The sequence below is a fragment of the Eptatretus burgeri genome, chromosome 7, assembly GCF_056783735.1.
Source record: "Eptatretus burgeri isolate ZD-2024b chromosome 7, Ebu_testis_v1, whole genome shotgun sequence".
NCBI lineage: Eukaryota > Metazoa > Chordata > Myxini > Myxiniformes > Myxinidae > Eptatretus > Eptatretus burgeri.
The window spans coordinates 47,341,279-47,365,552 of record NC_140967.1 but is presented as its reverse complement, the minus strand read 5'-3'; the positions used below and the strand labels follow the sequence as shown (position 1 = coordinate 47,365,552).

The 24,274-nt window shown below is 41.5% G+C and overlaps 1 protein-coding gene across 1 annotated transcript in view; it reads left to right on the top strand.

The window, feature by feature from the left end:
- The window catches only part of PSMB8 (proteasome 20S subunit beta 8), a 34,257-nt gene extending 14,992 nt beyond the window's left edge, over nucleotides 1–19,265 (top strand). The window contains exons 3-6 of the mRNA XM_085888366.1: nucleotides 3,851–3,962; nucleotides 6,574–6,703; nucleotides 9,805–10,009; nucleotides 19,075–19,265. Of these exons, the coding sequence (XP_085744492.1) occupies nucleotides 3,851–3,962; nucleotides 6,574–6,703; nucleotides 9,805–10,009; nucleotides 19,075–19,160 (533 nt within the window). The 3' untranslated portion in view covers nucleotides 19,161–19,265. The remainder of the gene's footprint in view (nucleotides 1–3,850; nucleotides 3,963–6,573; nucleotides 6,704–9,804; nucleotides 10,010–19,074) is intronic.
- Nucleotides 19,266–24,274: the final 5,009 nt, after the last annotated feature.

The following is a 24,274-nucleotide window of genomic DNA, read 5'->3' as shown; positions in this document are numbered from 1 at the left end:
ATTTGGTAAAACAAAGACCAATTACTGCACCGGAGTCCCAAGAAGGAAGCCAGACATAAAACACACACACACACACACACACACACACACACACACACACACACACACACACACACACACACACACACACACACACACACACACACACACACACACACACACACGTAAATGCCCCATACAAACACATATATGATGTACTGGTGAGTACTTAGAAAAGCTATATTTGAAGCTATAACCTTAACTTGTAAGCAATTTATTTCCCAACTGCCCAAATCATCAGCTGGGCACCGTTTTCATCGAGTTTTTGTTCCTTTCAGCCCAGAATCCCTCCAAACGTCGGATCCACAACCCTGGTCGCATATCCACATCAGTAGATAACTCGACATCAATGGACCCACAACCTCAAAGTTGTGTCCAAACAGTTGGTCAACACAGCAATGCAATATCCTTATTCAAACTTATTTATTACTTTTAGTTAAAGTATTACCACATATGAATGAATGAATAATTTTAATCATATACACCACTTCATATGATAATATATTAAGCGATAAACACTTTACCTTGCAGACATGTCCATTACACAGCACCTCCATCTCACCATTGACTCAAACTGTCATTAACAACCGATTTTTAACAAGAGAGGAGGAAGAAGACAAACGTGGTCTCTACGTCTTGCCATATTACCCAGTATTATCAGAGGAGATTGGCAAAGTCATACACAGTGCACAAATCCGGGTAGCATACAAACCCCTCTACACCATTCATCATGCCGTCACAAAATTGAAAGATAAAGATAAAGTACCATTTGAGGACAGATCAGATGTGGTATATCGCACGGCATGTGAGTGTGGTACAGCTTATGCAGGGGAAATGGGAATAAATTTAAAGCAAAGGATAAATGAACATACCAGAGCTACGAGGCTGAGAAAGGCCTCACAATCAGCCATAGCATGTCATGCATATATTCTGGTCACAGTTATGACAGAAGCAACACAGATTCTGGACCTCATGTCAAACAAACGCCACCGACTAATTTTGGAATCCTGGTATGCAAACACACAGAATGATGGATTAACAGAAGAGACATTAATACTTCTTGCTCAGTACTACCCCTTGATCCAAAAAGCAGAAAGTGGTTTGTGCAAACTCCAAAAACGAGGACAGTGTAGACCACAAATAACCCATAACGTGCCAAGAACATTGAACCCAGAAGACACACCAATTACTCAACCACAAATACGCCCCATCACAGCTCATCTGCCACAACAGCTCATCGATATCATCGACGAACCACGAGTTTCTGAAGATTTGGACTTTGATGACTCGGATGCAGAACTGCCAGATATCCCATATCAGTTTGGTGGAGATGGCACTGATAGTGATCAAGATGGACAATGTTCACCAATGAATGAACTCTGTGCCTGTTCATTACATTGAATACATTACCCAGTATATCATGCTTGGTGGTGACTTGTTCATGTGCATACATTCTGTCAGGCTAGTTTCATCCTTCATAATATTGTTGCAGTCACGGGGGTATGCGGGTGGGGGTATCCCTGGTTCTCCCTCGGCTAACCGGGAATCGAGGCCGTCGCACACTGATAAGTCCATGTCATGGCGGGTTGCTAATCGACCATGAATGCCAACAATTTAACCACGTGACCCAGTGTCCTCCATCTGACTTCCGTTTAACTGGGAATGCGCAGTCTCCTCATCGGGCAATTGTGCCCTCGGCGGTTGTGCTGCTTTTATCTTTATTGGATCTTGATTAAGGCGGCCGAGCTTACCACTAGCACAATGCCAGACTGATTTGAGAGCCATTTAGTTGGAGAATATTAACCTCCTGGCTAATTTATGTACGGACATTGCTGGACCAATAAGGGGAAAGGACAGACACAGGCAGACTGAAAGGAAAATGTGAACAAGCAATTTATTTGCAACAAGCAATGTGGGGTACGACGAGAAAGGAAGGAAGGGAACTCGAGGGCTTCAATGGAGTCAAAAGGCAACCGGGGCAGGAAAAGGGGGAATGCAATAAAAAGCAATCAAGGTATGTATTTACAAAAAGGAAAGAAAATGCACAAGTTGCAGACGGTCGTATTCAGATGGAGGGGAATGAACGGGGATTAGGGAAACAAAACAAGTATGGGGGAAGGCTGCAATAAATTACAGTACAGAGTAGACGTCCATACAGGCGAACAGACAAACAATGACTTTGTGGGGCTATAAACAATAAAGGGGAATTTGGCGTGCGCTTCTAAAGCCATGGCTTCAGCGAAGCTTCCAGAACGCTGGTGGTGTTCACACGTGCGGAGAAGCCAAGGCAGTAAAACAACGCACACCCTACGTGATGACTGCATTCACGGCACACGTCATCACGCGCTGTTGTTGTTATCCCATTGGGTTAAGAGGGGGTGCTAGCTACCCAACCCAACGCATTTAATTACATCATAACCCCTACAGGGAAGGTGCTATTCTTAACGTACATTACGGAAATAACTATTTTAAGAAGCTAGGTTCTATATGTGTTTCAATTTCGGCATGCCATTTATAAAACCGCAGCAATATTCATAATGTTTGTGATGATATGTTACTTCAGAGAAGCATAAAATGTGGAATTGGTACATGAGTTGTTGATTTATTGTATGTGTCATGTATTGAATCCCATGAATACATGCTCGCTGTTTTGCTTTCTTTTATTAACGAGTGCCATTTTTGATGTTGTCATAACTTTGTCAGTTTGTCATAGAATCGTAGTTGTGTTATAAAATGTAATAGGTATATGGATACGGTTTATTTTAATATTTGACTTGGATGAATTGTCTCACATATGCACTTCAAACAAAAATAAATGGAGAAATTTGATAATTTTCGTGATGTGCCGGATATGTACGTGGGGTGCAGGCATATGTAGTCAAATATCTCGCATGAAATATTTCTGAAATATAATATAATTTCTGAAGAACCAGCAAAATCTAAGCTTTAATTTGGTAACTCATTTATATGTATTACTGCTATGATGACACCACAAATTACCAAAGTATGAAACATGGAAATGGAATGTGATGCTAATCAACCAGTCGTGTTTTGAGGGTACCGCTAAATATTCAGCCAAAATGACTAGTTCATCTCAACTTCTGCAATGCTAACATTTGATTTAATGTTCAGGATACTCGAGGGTATCAGAAAAATATAGTATCAGAGGATTGGGGGGGTGGAATAGTGGGAGATACGTTCCTGGAAAATGACACAAATGTCTGGGCATTTTCTTTTTGTTTCTTTCCTTTTGGTCTCAGCTTGTAGAGTAGCTATTGCGCAACAAATCAGGATACAACATAAGGGGAAACGTGCTTGTTTGTCACGCTACTCTTACATTTCTGAGCCGATTAAACGCAGATTTGCTACGTAAGATCAGCCTGACCACAATTAGTGTATTGGGGTGTTTTTGTCTTGCAGTGGGTTGGGGTTGGGGGGGGGGATCCAAATTTTCTTTGGAAATGTGTATCGTGTAGCACCACTCCAGGTGGGGGAGGGCATTACAAGTCCTTGCCCTTTACAGTGCAGTATCCGTGTCTCCACGTTTTCCAGTGCAGTGAGGTGCTTCGAATGATGCAGCAAGAGGCATTTTGGATTTTGAATTGCACGTTTGAATTAGTATAATAACATAAACCCCCTGGCAGCTCTCTGAGGGAACGGGTGCTTCGAGTTCATTGCAATTTGCCCGATTTGTGAAGTAAATGCGATGTTGTAGAATTGAGCAGGTGATTGTTATCGTCATTCCCATGTCTTTTTGCCCCTGTGGGTGCCTCCTTTTTACATTGATTTGATTTTCTTTGCATCTTTGCAGCATCACAAACTGTGAAGAAGGTGATTGAAATCAACCCTTACTTATTGGGCACAATGGCTGGCGGTGCGGCCGACTGCATGTACTGGGAAAGAGTGCTGTCCAAGCATTGCAGGTGTGTCAGAGCTTTGCTCTGAAGATAACTGCTCTTACTTGTCGATAATTAAATCAAACTTTTCTTGCTCTTTTATTGTGCATTTTGGATCTAATTATATTTTCTGCACTGTTTCATGATATTAGTTTATTTTCATTGTAGTAAATGAAACTTGGTGAATTAACATTGATTTCTGTAGAAGCAGCCATGCCTTGCCAATTAGGGTCCCTGATTAGTTGTTTAAAGCATGTGGCATAAACGCCACTAACAGCCGATCATGGACCTCCCAGAATTTTATCACGCTTACTGTTGTCGAACAAGTTGGATTCTTTCCCAGGCAAAAATGTTTCTGCCATCATTATTGCAACCCTAGTGCTGTTAATAACATACTAAAGCAAAATATAGCATTTGTAGTTGCGTAGGATCACATGACCAGGATGAGGCTGCTTTTCCCTGTTCGACGCGTCAGTTTTAAATGAGCAAAGCCCAATGGTTTAAGGAAATGGCGATTTTTAGGTCATCTCTTCGAGCATGACCTAATAATGTTGGTGTTGAGAGGAGAGGTGACGGTCCGTCCGTCCATTCACAATGAAGTTGAAGCGGGAGATCTGGTTATGAGTGATCCTGATAGAGGTCGATGAGACGTACACGATGGTATGACTTTCAAGGTCACCGAAGGTCAAGGTCAAGGTCACGAGGCCTTTGAAGTTGCGAAAACGACGATTTTCAAAATCTATCTCCTCCTACATTTCTCAAGCAATCTTGAATTTGATTGTGGCAGATGAATCTATGGGACAATATCTAAATTTGGTCAGGACGGATTTTCGAATTTCGCTTTCGTTTTCGCCTCACGTGACTTCAAAGTTTGCAAAAACTACCCTACCTTCAGGAGGCTATATATTTTCTCGCAGAGATGACCGTCACTCCCGCACGGGTGTATTTTTCTGACATACTTCTACATATTCCTTAACAACTGATCACGGGCCTCTGGTACCTTGTACCTGTTACTGTGTCTAAGCCTTCGGAGTAATTGCTGAAATCTATCTTTCTGGATTCTTTCCGACACCTGTTCCTTCACACTTCTTTCTATTTTTTCACATTTCTCTTTATTCATCCGAATTATTGCTTTTTCTTTAATTTTGTTCATTTTCCTCTCTTTTAAAACTCCACAACACATTTTCCCATTGCTTTGCTGACGAGTTTAATCAAAACACATGTTGTACTTTGCACACATTCTGCTCTATTCACTCTTCCTTTGCTTGGTAGTTGGCTAACATCACATTCTTCCACCATCCTTACTGCTTGTATAATGGCGTGAGGAAAAAAAATCACTTCCACTTTGCTGCAAAGCTCAATCTTCAGTCCTGGATGCCTTCATTTGAACCTCTGCTTAAAATGAGTGAAATGAAACATTTTGAAAATTCAAATGATTCTCTCACATTTCAACACCAGCACAACTTTTCAAGTTGTTTGCTTAATTTTTCTTGAAATATAAAGATGATTATTTGTAATACCGGCTACCACTAGGTGACGCTATATGATGCACATTTACATAGAGAGAATTGGGGTCTTCCCCCAACTCTGTACCCCTCGATCAGATGTGCTATCCAGACAGAAACCATACTTGAGGTGCCCTTGGACAATATGCAAAATTTGGTTGGATTTCGTTCAGCATTTTTTTTTTTTATCATAATGCCTCCGGCACCAAGCATTATGTTTCCAGGTTGTCCGTCCGTCCGGATTTTCGTTTACACGATAACTCAAGAAGCAAATTGTAGAATTTCATTAAACTTGGTAAAAAGGTAAAGTAAGACAGGGAAAATAAGTGATAAGATTTTGGGCTAGATGTGATAAAGGTCAAGGTCAAACTCTGAAATTTTCCTGTTTATGCCCTAACTCAAGAATATTGGACAGAATTTCATCAACCTTGGTACAAAGGTAAAGTTAGACAGGGCAATTAACTGCTTAGATTTTGGGCCAGATATAAAGGTCAAGGGTCAAATATGTCAATACTCAAGCGTTTGTGTGGGAGAGCGGAGGCATACCCGTCGACTGCGTGCAGTCGAATTATTCTAGTTTTTGATTTTTTTTTTGGAGCATGTGCAGTATAAATAAAGAAATATACAAATTCACTTTTATAGTATAGATTACTCTTTTCTTAATTTCTCTCTCTAAGGAGAGTGAATTTTTAGAATGTTTTTTGGAAGGCTCACTTGGCTGCACCTGGATGGGTTTGGGGGTAGAGGAGAAGCATCTAAAACCCAAATCTTATCCAGGTTCCTCCTGATGACTCCATCTTCGCTCTTTGCTTATTCTGATTCCTTCTGATTACTCAATTGCAGTATTTGGTATTCACATTTTATAAGTTCAATGAGAAGCATTTAGAATTTTCAAATATCTTTAGATATTTGATAATTTATAAGTATTTCCATTGCATTTATATTGCAGTCATTTGTTTTGGAATATGTATAATTGTACATGTATTATGTTTTAAGTCTGTTTTTTGTACAATATATTTTGAGGCACTGCTGCTGCGGTAATCCAGAAATTTGAGAGTTTTCTCAAATTCATTTTTGGGAATGCAATGTACTCGACACTTGTTTGGCTCTTGTGATGCTGTTCTGTCTTGCAGAATCTATGAATTGCGAAATAAGGAGCGGATATCAGTGGCGGCTGCATCCAAGCTGCTCGCCAATATGGTGTACCAGTACAAGGGTATGGGACTTTCCATGGGCACCATGATTTGTGGCTGGGACAAGCGGGTAAGCTCTGCCTATGCTTCATCTCGTCTGTCCGAGCCATTTGTTCACACCAGCAATTCCTTGTTTTAGATTGTTGTTTTGCACATACCTCTCACCAAACATACCAATTAGGAATCTACGATTGTAAAAGTTGCAAATGCTTTGAACTAATTTGTAAACTCTTCGTGGCATTATATTTTAATATTAAATGCAATTATAATTGGCAGATATAATAACAGCACGATATTGCACCCATCTGGCAATATCGTGCTGCATTGTGCATCACATAATATTCATTGAGCTGTGGTTTTTGTTTGCAGCTGAACTGACATTTTTACTGTCTCTGTTATTACCAGTTAATTTGGTCAAAAGAGCTGTCTGTCTCGTGATGCACAGAAAGCTAAAAAGGGGAAATTCCTGGCATTTGTACTAGTTTTGTGTCTCACTGGTGGACATTTTACTTGCTCTGGGATTTGCATGTATGAATGGCCTTTGTGTCGTTGGCTTTTGTTGTTTGTTTTGTTTGTGTTTTTTAATGAAAATGTTTTATGAAAGACCATTAATGTTTTAATTTCTATTTTTTTTTTATGGTGATTTGATAAATTTGGCTACCACTTTGCCTACCATCAAGTGTGACCTGCTGCTGTGGTTTGTATTTGCCCAACAATTTTGCAGCCAGATCTATCATTTACCACTTTTGGTTGAGGCACCTGACACTAAAAGCAATTACCCATTTTGTGGCACCTTTCTGTGGTGACTATGGACAACTTGACTGATTCAAGGGTGATTTGGTCAAAGAAGGAGAGGTCAGTCCAAGGAAGCCACACTGTACCATTTTTGAATAAGTGGCACAGTCAGAGAGACAGACATGACTCGTAGTAACAAGTTCCTTCTCTCCCTACTCCTTAAAATTAAAACTGGAATTGGGTTGGGGGTGTAATTAATCATTAATGCTTAATGCTACATTCTATAATGCACTTGTAATATGAGTTAAATATACCAAAGGATGTTTATCATCTTTTGTACTTGTAAAATCTCCAGAAATTAATTTACATTGTGCAAAACCCACAACACATGTACTCTGTGGTACCGCACTTTCTGTTCAATCAAACAACAAACTTTTCAATTGCCATGGTGTAGTTGCAGTCTTTGTAGAACACCGTAGAGAAAACCGTGGTGGTACTGAAATCAAAAGCATTTAAAGAGTCGTTTTGATGCGGAACCAAGTTACCACTGTTGATACACACTAGTCCCCAAGCGCTGGAAAAGTCTCGGGAGAAATCCATTTGTAATTAACCACTCAATATCAAGTCTTGCATGTGCATCTCTATTACGACAGTATAATGAAGTACTGGCTCACTTTGCTGGATCAGTTAAATATATCTGCATCATTACAGCCCACACCAGGCTTGTGTTCTGGCTGAGAGGAGACCGACAACATTTCTATCTGTTAGGAATCTAATTAAATATAACACTTTTTCAATATTGGGGAAAATGTGCCTAAATCCACAAGCGAGGACAAAGGTCTGATCAAACGATTCCAGTAGTTGAAGTTGAATTACTGTAAGTTGTGGTAAATCTGCTAAAATATGACTTCATTAATTTCCATGAAAATTTTGATAAAATAGAGAAATCCATAATCGGCTCGACTTATCTGTACGCATACAATACAGTATGAATTTTATTGGTTCATGCATTTTTGTTCGATTACATTTTATATCCGTAGCATGATCTGCAACAACCCTTTTGATAGTCTGTACAGGGGGCAATTTTATAGAGAATATGGTATTTGCAGTTTATATTAAACAACATAAAGTTTATGGTTTTTAATACAATTTTACCCACTTGTAAATGTCATCCCTTGCCAATTGTGAGATTTCCTGTCCTGTAAGTAATTGTAATGCCATTCCATGGATGTACTTTAAACTGGGTGTCCCATCTCCCAGGATTGATTTGTAGACATTAACCACCTCTCCCCCATCCCCCAAAACCCTCCCACCTCCTCCAGTACTGGCTTTCTGAAGAGTAGGTGAGTTCTCCTGAACAAATTCTAAAACCATGACCTGACTGACTGCTGGGAAGGCAATGGAAAACCACCCAGCAAAACCCATGCCAAAAAACAGCTTTAGCAGCACCAGTGCTCTGGAAAGAGAGAGTATGGTTCAACTCATCTTCCATAATTAATGGTATATTGAAAGTAAAAATGAATGTATATGACAAAAATGTGTTTTTAGATCCTCGTGGAGGATCTCTAAGTCTTACTCACGTTGTTGTTCTTCATCTTCTTCTTGTGGACTTTTTTGTTTCACAGCCTACAGTTTTCATCGAAACTTCCTGAAACTTGGCACATATAGGTAAAAAATACCCTGCGCAGACAGTAACCATCTCCGAATTTGGAAATTCTTCCTAGAAAAAAGTTGACGTCATAATATCACCGCTAATGGAAATCGCCGATACCATTATCTCCGAAACTAGGCAAGCTGTTTGAATTTTGTTTGTGGGAATCAAGCCGGGCATTAGCACAGATAATTTATCGCAAACCTGATGCATCACAATAATGTCATATTCGTTTTTATGACGTCATCATAAAGAGGACAAGGATCTTAGCTCATTTGAGCTTGTTTTTTATTTTTTGGATTATCCTGACATGTACAGTATGTTTGTTTACAAAGTCCTGTTGCCCCACCACAGAACTTGATAAATGAATATAATGAACACACAAGAGGAAAGGCAAACATTAATTAATTAAGCTTATCATCAACATTAACATGTAGTATATGAAACATACCAGGGTAGATGATGATCAGGGGGTAACGGGACTTTGTAAACACCGTGTAGAATGAGTACTGCAAAGTGCTACTTTGTTGATCTGAATGTCTCACCAATTCTTTGCTCATGAAAAATATCGAGCTAATTATTGTCTCCTGTGACCTTAAACCTTACCCCAACCCTCACTCCCATACTCCTGCTGTGGCAATTAAACTTTGTGTTTATTACTCGTGCTTATGGCACACAATACCTCCTCTGTATCATTTTGTAAGCAGCAAATGCCATTGTTGTAACAATCAAATTGCAAATTAAGTAAGTTTTGTAAGTATTGGTACATATGTTGCTGCTTGCAGGGACCCGGTCTTTATTATGTGAATGAAGAAGGGACACGGCTATCGGGTGGCATGTTTGCAGTTGGATCTGGTTCCACATATGCCTATGGTGTGTTAGACAGCAACCATCGACCAGATATGACTCCCGAGGAGGCATATGATCTTGGTCGTCGTGCCATCTGCCATGCTACACACCGGGATGCGTATTCTGGTGGAGTCGTCAATTGTAAGGATGGCTGTTGCTCATTTTGTTTTGCTTTCTGGCAATTATTTTATTTTGCATTGATAATCCAAATTAACTGATGCCAGCCTTGCTCCGTGAATCCAAAACAACTTGGGATCAAGCAACAAAATTTCATAATTAAACTATCAGGGTGGTTTTTAATTGATAGCTTGATTGTCACTGACCTTTCTTATTCTGATGAACTTAAATCTGATTAAGAACTTCATCAATAATGTAACATCAAGTTTCAGTTAAGTTTATTGTAATATTACATATAAATTGTGCTTATAATTGTATTTTTACAATAATCCATTCACTGAAGGGCAGGTTTGACGCTGACATCAGCAAGAAATCAAACGGCAGTGATTTAACAGATGTTACAAATGAAGCAGGGTCACCGAGGCCCATTAATCGGGTGTGACCACCTTGCGCTCTGAAGCATGCCTGTCATCATCGAGGAAATGATAAGACACATCTCGTGAGGTCTTGTTGCATGGCTGTCCCGTATTGGATTATGTTAAACAGATGTCCGGTTTATCGGCAGCGGCCTGCATTGAGAGATCTGTCAGGTTGGAGCGGAAGCTTTGGATGTTTGAGGTCCACACTGTTGGAGACGGGGGGGGGGGGGGGGAGTTGCTGATGTGGTAAGGAGCAAGGAGAGGGTGTGAGGTGAGGGGGAACTGAGGCATGGATGACGTGTGAGGAAGCAATGCCTTGAGCAACTCAGTAACATTCTGGGGTGAGAACCATCAACTCGTCCTGTTGAGTGGAATTGGTCACTCAGTTGAGAAATGGTTGCTGAGTGGACATTCAACCGATGAGCAACAAGGCTTTGTGAAGTTCCAGCATTCAGCATTCCAATTGCCTGGTTCTCTGTGTTTGTCAGTCATTGCATTTTGTAGACGTATGGTAAAATGTTATTGTATGTTGCTTTTATGGAGCCTCGGTTCCCACAACTCACGTGAAAATGAAATCTTTGCCATGTGATATGTCAGTGAATCAAAATTTTGCGTATTCCATTTTTCGCTGAAGGGGAAGGCAGCGTGAGGGGAGGGGGAAGGCAGCGTGAGGGGAGGGGGAAGGCAGTGTGAGGGGAGGGGGAAGTCAGCGTGAGGGGAGGGGGAGGGGGAAGTCAGCGTGAGGGGAGGGAGAAGGAGAAGGCAGCGTGAGGGGAGGGAGAAGGAGAAGGCAGCGTGAGGGGAGGGAGAAGGAGAAGGCAGCGTGAGGGGAGGGAGAAGGAGAAGGCAGCGTGAGGGGAGGGAGAAGGAGAAGGCAGCGTGAGGGGAGGGAGAAGGGGAAGGCAGCGTGAGGGGAGGGGGAAGTGGAAGACAGTGTGAGGAGAAGGGGAAGGCAGCGTGAGGGGAGGGGGAAGTGGAAGGCAGTGTGAGGAGAAGGGGAAGGCAGCGTGCTGGGGAGGGGGAAGGCAGAGTGCTGGGGAGGGGGGAGGCGAAGGCAGCGTACTGGGGAAGGTGAAGGCAGCATACTGGGGAGGGGGAGGGGGAGGGGGAAGGCGAAGGCAGCGTACTGGGGAGGGGGAAGGCGAAGGCAGCGTACTGGGGAGGGGGGAAGGCGAAGGCAGCGTACTGGGGAGGGGGGAAGGCGAAGGCAGCGTACTGGGGAGGGGGGAAGGCGAAGGTGCTTTCCATCATCGATTGCAGCGAACTTGTTGCTGTAACAGATTTTTGTTTCTTTGAAAACCAAACATCAGAGAGAGTACCTATTATTGATGGTTGAGAATGCAGATTCAAATGTTTTAGCATATTGATTGGATGTATTACAGTGATGAACAAGAGGGGGAGCACTCTGTAGAGTGCAAAACCTCCGCCGCCAATACTGCTAGGTCACTCAAGTGAACCTGATATCCTATTCATTCAATTTGATGTCAATAGTGCTCACAGAGTTATAGTTTGCAACTTTCCCTTTTACTTTTAACTTTTACATACTCAATTCAATCGTCATAACTAGATTCCTTGAGACAGAAATTGATTTTACGTGGGTATATCCACCTGAAGTTCCAAAATCAGCCGCAATTATAATTTTGGCATGTTTTTTTGTTGGAAATCATTACTAACATGTAGAAATGCAAAAAATTTTCGAAATTTTGTTGAAAAAAAAGTTGCAAAAACTTTTTTTCTCCAACAATTTTTTTTTGGGTGGGGCGGGTTGGAAATCACTTAAAACATGTAGAAATGCAAAAAAAAAAATTCAAATATTTTTTCAAAATGGCCGCCATAGCGGCCATATTGGATTTTGGACCAAGTCCAAAATCTAATGGCATGATCCTTGGACCATACCTAATCCCCCCAACAAGTTTCGTCGAAATCCGTCGAGTTTTTCCGTAATACTGTTCACAAACAAACAAACAGAAAGGGGTGAAAACAGTAACCTCCGATCTTTGATGGCGGAGGTTAACAATATCTGTTGAAAAAAAGTGAGCATGCAACTTTCGGATTGTTTTCCTGAACCTTATAAAATGGTTCAGAACTGCACTTCTGGACATTTTGAATGATGTGTTGTCAAAACTTTATCAGTTGAGGAATTGCCCGCCCGGTCGCCAGCAAAGTAATCAACAAACTTTACCTGCCGACTCTAAACGCCTTGCTATTAATTTGAAAGGAACACTCTCTTGCAGCATGTTTAGTTTGCAAGTGACTTGCTTTTGCTGCTATATTCCAAACAGAACACCCTTGGGGTGTGGTCCTTTTCAATATACATTACCAGGCCATGCGTTGGACGGAACATGTCCAACAGGGGCAAAAAATATTTCCCTGTAAAAAAATAAAATATCACGCTTATTTCTCAGAAGTAGGAACTGCTTGGAATCGACATCAATTTTGGTTCACAACTGATTTCTTTCATTTCCAAAGTTGGAATCGAGTCCTTTGGAATCTTTTCCGGCCACCACTATTAAGCGCTCAAGCAAGCACTCCAGTGAAACGGTTGATTAGGAACGGCTGGCATGGAAAGCGATTAGTGTTCGGTTATACTAGTTACTACCCAGAGATGCCCGGAGTGTCAAATATTGTGTGAATTGGACAAAGGAACACTATTTTAACAGTCGGAACTGCTGCTCAGGTGAATTCCACAGTTTAAATTTTGAAATTTGGCTCAGGATAAGAGATTTGAGTGCTTATTGCATGTGTGGGAATTAAATAAAAGCACAAACATTGCTGTCTCCCGGTGTTTTATAAGCATTGCGATGTGTTGAGCGATTTGTAGGTATGAAGCTTTATCGTGCACAAACCAACCTGTTCCAAGGCAAGGCATTTTTGAGCTGAGCGGGCAAAATGGCGGATTAAGACCCCCGAGCTGAGCACATTGAACGCAGGCTGACCAAAGGCTACCTGTTTCTGCTTTTACCGTAAATTATCTTCAAAAAGGTTGCCTAAATTTACTTAAACACCCAATTTTGATTCATGCACTCCCTTGAGTTCCTTTAATATTTCATGCAAAGTGTCAGGCTGCTATGTTTCATGGTTTTGAAGTTATGCAGGAGACACACACACACACACACACACACACGCACACACACACACACACACACACACACACACACACACAGACACACACACACACACACACACACACACACACACACACACACACACACACACACACACACACACACACACACACACACACAGACATTCATTGCTCTGGATTTGTATTCGTTTAAAAAAAAACGATTTCGGTAAAAATACAGAATATTCACTATGTGATGGCAAAACATCTGCACTTGTATTGGAAAAAAAACCAGTCATCATACTCGTGCTGGGGAAAGTAAAACTGTACATGTGTTAGTTGTCAATTCCAGAAAGTTGGTGATGTGAGGTACACTACCGGTCAAAAGTTTTAGAACGCCCCCATTTTTCCATTTTTTACTGAAATTTAAGGAGTTCAGGTCCAGTGAATAACCTGAAATGGTACAAAGCTAAGCGGTAAACTGCCAGAGGTTTAAAAAAAAAGTTTCGTTTACCAAAAACTGAAAAATAATGTAAATTTCAGTTGTTAAAAAAGGCCCTTTTCAGGGAACAAGTAATGGGTTAGCAACTGCAGCTGTTCTGCAGCAATGAAAGTAAATTAGGCATTGAAAGTTGATGCAGACAATTCCTACAGGTGTCCCAACTTTTGTTGATTAGTTACAAACCCTCTGTCTGTATAAAGCAGGGGTTCCCAACCTGTGGTACGCGTACCACAGGTGGTACATTTGGACTTTCTCGGTGGTACGCGGCAACGTGCCTTTTTTTTAACGCAGTTTTTATTTTACTTCTCTCTCATGCAGCTTGTGCACAGTAATTGAATTTATATCGGAAGCGGCTGTACATTGACAGCTGTTTGTTTTCGGCCATTGTGCAAAAGTCTTATTATTCGTTTTGTCTCTACATGCCACACTGTCATCATTGCTTATTGCCTGGCTTATTGTTACCGTTATCGTCCACCAGCATCATGTCAATGCGAAAATATTCAGAGAGTTATCTCAAGTTAGGCTTCACTTCCATCCAAAAAGGTGAATTCGAAGCTCCACAGTGTGTGATTTGTGGAAAAGTTCTCGGCAATCAATCTATGAAGCCAAGTCTATTGAAGCGCCATTTTGGTTCTGTTCATCCTGAACACAGCAACAAGGACCATGATTTTTTTCATTGGAAGGAAAATGCCATGAAAAGAGCACGCTTCGACGGCAGTGGCAGTTTTCAACAGCAGTCCACGGCAGCCGTAAAGGCATCCTACTTAGTTGCACTGCGAATTGCAGAACAGAAAAAAACCTCAGACTGTCGGTGAAACCCTCATCCTTCCTGCCACAAAGGATATCGTACGTCTCATGCTGGGAGAACAAAGCGCCAAGAAGCTCAATTCTCTTTTGTTGTCAAACAACACAGTTCAGAGGTGCAATGAAGAAATGTCAACCAATATTCGTGACCAGGTGGTGGCAGAAATCAAGGCATTTCCATGCGGATTTTCTATGCAATTGGAGGAGTCAACTGACGTGGCAAATTGTGCCCAACTGTTAGCGTTCGTTCGGTACGTGCATAAAGCCAAGTTCAAGGATGAAATACTATTTTGTCACCCGCTTAAAACCACAACGAAAGCAAAGGACATTTTCGAAGAGGTGTCTTCCGTCTTTGATCAAGTTGGGCTGTCATGGGTTGATCTGAAAGGCTGTACTACAGATGGTCCTCCAGCTTTGTTGGGGTGCAGATCAGGTTTCCAAACGCTTGTGAAGGCAGTTGCTCCTGAAGTGCGTGGCTACACTGTACGAGCCACCGCCACGCACTCGCAGCCAAGGCGCTCCCTAAGCCATTGACTGACGTTCTCTCAACCATGATCAAAATTGTAAACCATGTGAAATCCCAGGCTCTTAATTCGTGACTTTTCAAGAAACTTTGCGAGGATTTCGACTCCGACCATAAAGTTCTCTTATTCCACACTGAGGTGAGATGGTTATCCCGTGGAAATATGGCGGAGCGCATGTTTGAACTGCGAGCTGAGCTTCGTGAATTCTTCGAAAACGATGGAAAACCAAAGACTCTATTTCGTCGCTGCTTTGAACGACCCCGACTGGGCATTGCACCTGGCTTATTTGGTCGACATTTTCTCACAGTTAAACGCCCTGAACAAGTCTCTTCAGGGGACTGGCGCGACTATCATTGACTTCATAGACAAGGTCTAGGGATTTCAGGAAAAACTCCGTCTGTGGAAGACGAATGTCGAAGCGGGAGTTGTGGTCATGTTTTCTTGCACGGCCGATATCCTTCAGAAGCGTGAAAAGAATCCCCCAAGGGAGTTCATACAACTGGTGAAAAGATCACCTCGCTTATTTGGATGAGGAATTAAACTCCTATTTTCCGGATCTCAAGGAACTGGATCTGAAAATGATTCGCAACCCATTTCGCATGAATGCATTGAATTTGCCACCTGGAACAGGACTGCAGGAAAGCTTGATTGATCTCCAGAACGACTCCACAGCCCGAGATCAGTTTGACGAGATGAATCTTGCGGACTTCTGGTGTGGAATGTTGGGGTCTTACCCTAAGCTAGCTGCCCTGGCTGTTCATTCGCTCATAGTATTCCCATCTACATGGCTGTGTGAAGCTGGGTTCTCGTCAGTCGTTATTCTAAAAACAAAACAAAGATCCCTACTGGATGTTGAACATGATGTTCGGTGCGCTTTATCCAAAACAAAGCCTGACATCGACCTGCTTGTGAGCAAGAAGCAGGCTCAACCATCCCATTGACTGGACATTTTACACAATCAAATAGGTACTTACTGTATCATTCTTTTTTTCAGATCAGATTGCTCAATGTCATAGTTGTGAATTGTTAGTATTGTTTAACTCCCCATTGTCGTATCTGTATCGCAAATAAACACTATTTTAGGTGAATTTTGGTACAGTGATACTTGGTGGGACCACGAACATGTGAAATGGTACCCCAGTAAAAAAAAAAGGTTGGGAACCCCTGGTATAAAGGTAGTGTTGGAACAGACTGTGTTGCTACACCCTCTGAAGCATTATTTGGACAATATTGCATTGCAGGAAGTAGTATATTGCTATCATAATGGCGAGAGAAAACAATAAACAAAGGAAGACAGACAGACCATTATAACCCTTAGAAGTGTAGGTCTTTCCTTTAGAGAAATTGTAAAGAAGCCAAGGTGTCAGTGAGTACAGTTTCCTCCACCATCAAAAGGCACTTGGAAACTGGAGGAAGCTCTGACAGACCTAAAGCCACAACACAATCAGAAGACAAGTTTGAGAGTCAACAGCTTGCCTGATAGGCGGCTGACAGGACAGCAGCTTCAAGCACAGCTTAACACTGGTCGAAGTAAGGAAGTCTCAGTTTCAACTGTGAAGAGAAGACTTCGAGCTGCAAGTTTGACAGGTCGAGTGGCAGTAATAAAGCCATTTCTAAGATTGCAAAATACGAAAAAGAGGCTTGCCTGGGCCATGAAGCACCGCCATTGGACTACTGAAAACTGGAAGAAGGTCTTATGGACCGATGAATCAAAATTTGAAATCTTCGGTTCATCACGCAGGATTTTCATACGCCATCGAGTCGGCGAAAGGATGGTTCCTCAGTGTGTGATACCAACTCTCAAACATGGAGGGTGAAGCGTGATGATCTAGGGCTCTTTTGCTGGATCCAGTCGGCGACTTGCACAGAGTGACTGGCATCCTGAACCAAAAGGGCTGCCACAGCATTTTGCAGCGCCATGCAATACCCTCTGGTCTATGTCTGGTTGGTCAAGGGTTCATCCTACAGCAAGATAACGACCCAAAACTTACCTCCAGGCTGTGTCAGAACTACCTTATAAGAAAAGAACAAGACGGTAGGCTTCAAATCATGGAATGGCCAGCACAGTCTCCAGACTTAAACCCCATTGAGCTGGTTTGGGATGAACTGGACAGAAGGGTGAAAGCAAAGCAACCTGCAAGTGCAACACATTTGTGGGAACTTCTGCAACAGTGTTGGGAAGAACTTTCCGAACAATATTTTATTTCCATTGTGGAAAGAATGCCACGAGTATGTTCGGCTGTTATATCTGCAAAAAGTGGCTACTTTGATGATTCAAACATTTAGATTAAATTTTGTTCAACAAAACGATTCCATGATTTATTTTTTATCTGCAATTGTTTATTTGTTCTGTGCTTCAATTTCAGAGTACATTGAAACATTAAACTGCGTAAATTTCAGTAAAAACTGGAAAAATGGGGGTGTTCTAAAACTTTTGACCGGAAGTGTAGTCGCATGCAGTTTTTCACAAAAAAAAAGATTGGTGGTATACAACTATTTTGGAAAATTCCCAAAATTTGTGCATTTAGTTGGTCAGTATTACTGATTGGGTTTGTGTCGAACTGACATTCTAGTCAGCTGGATAACAGATAGAAGAGATGACATTACAAATCTGTAGTATAAAAGGCTGCATGTGTCCGTCGCTCTGTCAGCCATTGGTTGGACAGTTCACCTGACTGCACCCGCAATTTCAACCTGAAAAATCATACGGACGTCAAGCGAAGGCAAAGACATCTTCGGAGCTATCATATTCACAATTGCCATACCCTCCCTCTAAGTTTTCCCTTGATTGTAAAACGACCAAAGCGAGAGTTAAAAGGATTTTTGAACTGACCCTGTGAAGTGTCACGGACCCTGTGAAGCTCGGCCTCAGCGATCGAGGTAGCAGCCTGTTGTGTATACACTGCCCAAATAACTGTCGCATTCTTTCAAGCAGGGCTTTTACCGTGGAGGTGATGGAGATTCTTGCTATTATTTACAACTTTTCTCTAAAACGATTTGACCAGGGAACAAAAAACAAATGCTTTTGTCCGAGGACTTCTGGGAATCTTGTTTGTGTGTGCCGTGTGTCCCTGCTCGTCAGCAAGAAGATAATTGGTTTTGGGCCGTTCATTGGCACAGTCAGCCTGCTCATGATCACTTGAGTGTTGCCCTGCCACGGGATTTCTGCAAATCTCGCAGGATTGTGAGTTGGACAGGTGACCGTGACAGAGTTCTGTGAATTCGGTGATAGCATGATGGGGGAGGGTAAAGTGCTAAATATTCCGATGTGGGAATGCCTGTTTGCTTTTATGAGTGTTAAGAGGGGAGGACAGAGTTGTGGTTGAGACTTTGGGGGGAGAGGAGCAAAGTTGGGACAGAGTTGGGAAGGAGAGGTTGAGGCTTTGGAGGGGTATGAGGACTTTCGTTAAAGGCTTGGAGTGGGGAGGGGATTGACACCTTCGGGTCAGGAGGGGGGCTTAGGATTTGCGATTTGGGAGGTAGGGGGAGGGTATGGAGAGTTGAGGACTTGAAGTAACATTTCATGTTCACATGCCCCTGTTCGTGTGAGTAAAAGCACCTGGCGACAACTCATGTAAAGTCAACTTGAAACTCGACATCTTTCATGGGAGAACGAACATATGCAGCTGTTTATGACGAGCTTGTTTTGGTTAATGAGCAAAGTAAATGCATAATTGCTGAGAATCATAAAAATGATGACCAATTTAAAAAGTTTCTTATTTGCATTGAATGCTGTTTTTGATTGGATAGGTTTTGATATTGCCTCTACATTTCAGTGTATCACATGCAGCAGTCTGGTTGGATCAAGGTGTCTCAGAATGACGTGAGCGAGTTGCAGTACAAGTTTCGTGAAGGGAATTGATCAACTCGGCATGTTGGCCTGTCGCTTTGCCTGATCCTTTGCTGGAAAAACTCTGTATACTGATGACTCGTGTGTTTCTATTTCAATAAAGTCATTTTCAATGTGTGTTGGTTCGAAGTTGAGTTCGTTGGCACGGTTTGAATGATGAATGGATGTTTTGACATAAATCATGAAAGCGTTAGTCCTCTTCTGGAAAGTTTGTTTAATTCATTTTTAGGTCATCTCTACCGAGATGACCTAATAAAGCCGGACCAAATGTCCGTCCGGCCGTACGTCCGTCCGTCAACAATTTTTCTTTCCGATCTTGATGAAACTTAGTATGTGGGTAGAGGTCGATGAGTGTTGCACAACAATATAACTTTTGTCCGGGTTCAAGGTCAGGGTAAAGGTCACGAGGTCACGTAAGTTATAAAAATCGCCATTTTCAAAACCTATCTAGTCTGCCATTCTACAAGATATTTGGCAACTGTTTATTGATTATGATAGTAAAAAATATTATCTTGTATCTAACCGGACAGATTTTTGAATTTCCTTCCCGTTTGATCGTCACGTGATCTGGAAGATGGCCAAAAACGCCGATGCGATTCGCAAAGAAGGAAGGAAGGAGAAATGAAATATAAATATAAAACACATTTTTAGCCTTTTATATTTATACATTTTCCGCCGAAGGTGCAAAAGTTTCAAAACCCGAAATGTAAACGTCGGCATTTATTTTCAAAATATAATTTTGTGCACGCGCGCCAAAATGCCGAGTCATCTTTAACCAAACTGCGCAGTTCGAGCTGCGCAGTAGAACTGCTCAGTCGAGCTGCGCAGTAGTCTTCGGTCATAACTGAACATTGAGAACTTGTGGTATTATAGAGATGACCGTCACCCCCACACAGGGGTAATTTTATTCAATTTATCCTTAAGCATCATGGATAACATGGCGTCACATTGTCTGGGACACTCGGGTAGGGACACTTCTTTTTTTTTTTTTGAGGATTGGGTCTTTTCACCATTGAAGCCCAAGCTCCTTTTCCTTATGGTAATGATTATGAAAACAACTTGGTTCTTACCATCCCCTTATCACAGCCCCATAAAGCAAGCTCCATCTTGGGTGGGGGTGTGGTTGACACAATCGTAAACCACTTGGTGGTGAAAATGTCAGATCTGAGCCTTACTTGTTGGTGGTGCCTTCAGTTAATAGTCGGGTCCTTATATGGCCAATTACTGTATTTTTCAGTGTTTAAACTGTAGCCGTATCGTAACCGCACCCATGTTTTTCACCCTCAAAATAAATGAACGTATTGATCATGTTATTTTCTGATCGAGATCTAAATATGTTCATATGTTAACTTTGTACAGAACAAAGTGATTGAGAAATCAACATGCCTACCCCCATATCCACTTAATTTCATGTAACAGTCTTATTCTCATTTTCAAAAGTTGAAGAGAGGAGAGGATACCAACAATTTTTTTTTTCTTATTTTTTAATATTATAAAGAGGATTTTTTTTTGTTGTGAGAAAAAGGAAGAAGGGCTTTTTACCAGTATCATACATATTTCTTGTGGATTTGTGGCCCTGAAAAGGGCTGTATGGGTTTGATGAAGCTTTTCAGCTAAACCTGAGGAAATCCTCGTCAATGCTTTCCTCGTCGAAAACGGCACATAACTCCTTGTCCGAATCAGTCATTGGCACCCTCCTCCCAAATGATGTCATAATCTGTGCCGTCCATGTTGTTGGAGATGCAACCTTTCAGAAAGACTCGCTTGATGATGTCTGACGGTATCTCCTCCCACACCTTGACGATCCATCCGCAGATCATCATAAAGTCGACCTTTCTCATCCTCCCGATGAACAGTCTCCCAGTCAACATAATGCTCGGCCAATGTAGCGACGGGAGTAAAGGTGAAAGTTCAACCAAGATGCATGTGGCCAATGCTCCTCAGAATCTGGGTCGAAAATCCCAGCAGGAAACGCATCACAAAATGTTTTTTCAACTGATGAAAATATCAAGTCCGGGAATTAGGAAAGTTCGTCTGTTGATGCAGCTACTATTCCTCAAAACCTGGGTCGAATACAAAGGCCTGGGAAGTAGGAAAGTTTGTCTGGTCGACACGAGTAATCCACGGGAAGCAAGCTCGGAACCACTGAGAGAAACGAGGGAAAACAAAGAGAACCAAGCAGAGCTGGTACTTCTTAAAGCTTCAGCATCCCACATGGCTCCTCGCTCTCGTGAGATTCTTATTTTTCCTTTTAAATCCATTTCCTGCCCTCGTATAGAAAAGTACTCGAGATTGATTGGTTGTTCCTAGTTTTATATCACATCCTGCTATCCAGCATTTCCTCGCATAGCGATGGCATGTAGGGAACAAGCTTGGTGGGTTAATTTTGCCTGCATCGGATGTTCATGTAGAAAATGATGCATGTAAAAAGATAGTCATCATGACAAGTCCCTCGTCCATCCATCCCTTCTGCGTACGAACAATGATACCAGCTGGAACTTGCCTTTGGGCAGTCTCTTCCTCTTGAACGTGACATATGAGGGAAGCTTGCCATGCAAGTTTATTTGAGATGGGTGCTCTGTTATTGGACGAGCTATTGTGAATAATTCTTTTGATGAGACCAGGTGTTCTTATTTTGTGTTTAATGGCATTTTCAGAGCCGCGTGGCTCTATATACACCACGCACCTAAACTCCAGGTGTCTCCGTTTTTGTTAATTTCTTTAATATCCACACACAGTTAATAAAGCGCTGTGCAAACTCTTAACCTTAACCGATTTTTTTTTTTTTTTCAAAATTTGAATGGTGGAATTGAGCTTAACAGCAGTTCCGACTGCTACAAAAGTGTTAATTTGGAATGTAATTGAAAATCAGCATTGATCGTTTTTAAGACTGACTTTTTTTCTATACCTGAGGATTAACTGCACCCACAACTTTTACCTTTTTGCCAAATTAAAAAAGTGCGGCTTGTATACCGAAAAATACGGTAGTTGATCAGTCATTTCAAAAAGTTTGGGTATTGTCGGATATCATTGTCTGATAAAGCCTTTGTTTACGCCTTGCATCTAATTTCACTGTCTTTCCATTCCCTATCTGGGGTAAGGCATGCACTCTTAACTGACTTTTGTTTTTGTTTTTCCATGGCAACATTATCCATTTTTGTTTATATCTGAATCAACTACTCTGTGGAACTAGTTTCCTTCTTTCCAGCCTATAGCATTGCTGCCCACAAACCTCTGAACTGAGGTTTTTTTTCTTCTTTTTTTAATGTTGAGGGCTCCTGTCACGGACTAAATTGTCCCCATCGAGGTCAGGCCTTAAATAAAGGAGGGAATGTAAAGTGAGGAGTGAAAATGACTGAGTAAGAAAAGTGTGTGATGTTTGCTTGCAAGAAATAGAGTTTACAGCGAGCCTGGGTAGCTTTAGTTTGAATGAGACAAATTAAGACCAGCAATCCTAATTCAGAAAGTGTAAGATGGTTCCGGGCACCACTTTAACCCTCCGAAGTCAGAATGGTCGTACGAACCTGGGCAGTTGCTGTCTACAACCTCCTACCTAAAATACATGTTCTGCAGTACACAACTCGGTGCAAATTTCCTTTGTTTTTGTTCCATCAGTTGGAAATGTATTACTGCCTGCCATCTCTTTAAACCAAACACTATTGCTCAGCTTGAGTTTAATACTTTGTGCAAAAATGAACATAACGTACTTCAGAGGACTAATAAAATGAACATAACGTACTTCAGAGGACTAATAAAATGAACATAACGTACTTCAGTGATTCAGAGGACTCTCGAACGATTCAGTCGCAGCCAGGTTTTGGTTCGACTTGTAGCTTCGTTTTATTTCGCCATAAGGAATTTTTCCATGCTATGGGTGTTGGAAATCTGAAAAGTATCCCAGTTGACTGATCATCTTCGTACTGTATAGGGCTATCTGCCGTCATTGTGTTGTTGTATCCATTACCAAGTCAAGCAGAGATCTCTGAGTGCTCACAGGTGTGCTGGAGAAGTTGACATGCGATTTCATGAATCGTTTCACATCGATCGTCGGTGTACCATACTCTCTTGGCAGCGTTAGTGATGCTGAATCGGTCTTGGCAGGGGTTATTGATGGGTTTGTTTGTCATTACCATCCGAGCAGTGGGAAGGATCTTTTGTTTGTTCCTGGTGCTTTTGTTCTTTTAGATTTGTTGAGGGTGCTTTTGTATAACCTACTGTGTATGAAAGTTACTGGGATATTTAACATCACCACCATTTAACATCCATCTGATGGACAGTGCAAGCATTGATGCCTCACTCTCCAAGTTAAACACGAGGGGGACAGTTTATAGCTGGGTCAAGATTTTAACCCAGGCTAGATAACTCGATGGGTTTTGTAAATTTTGTCTTCAAGGCTCAGGAATCAAGGGTATCCTGCTACTCCTTCATGCCAATAAAACACCATTGGACAGTTTGCATGGGTTCGATTCCCGACCGGATATGATTCAACAATGGTAGAAAACTGAAGGCACTTTTTTTCAAGAAGCTCTGCCTTTTTTTCTTTTCTTTTTTTTTTCTTTTTCTTTTATTTATTTATTTATTTATTTTTTTCAAGCTCTTCCAAGAACCTTGACGACATACAAAAACAAGTAGTATATTCAAAGTACACCGTCCCCATGCCAAATAAATAAATAAATCCTCCAGCGCGTGACATTGCCGCCGTGCAGCATGGAGACGGAATTTGAAGGGAGCGGTGTACTTCCAAGGTGAATATGTAAAAATGATAAATCAAAAATACTCTTCATAGCCAAATTATTTTGTCACTGTCATATCAAAATATCAACTTCCAAGCTCAAAAGGTGCTTGAGATATTGGCAGGATGAGAAATAAAATAATTAAGTAATTTATTAATCAAAAAATGAAAAATAACATTTTTGCCAAAGAACATATTCACTCTTGTCCTCAAAGGATGGCTGAGATATTGCCCGGACCAACAAACAATAAAAAGAGCAATCGGTGATTGCAGACCCTCGCCAGGACTTGTTTTGTGTGGCATTTGTGTACTGGTGTGTTACGTAATTAATAAAACATAATTAGAACTGCCATTTTATAACTGCTGGCAGTGATGACCGTTCAGCCATTTCAGA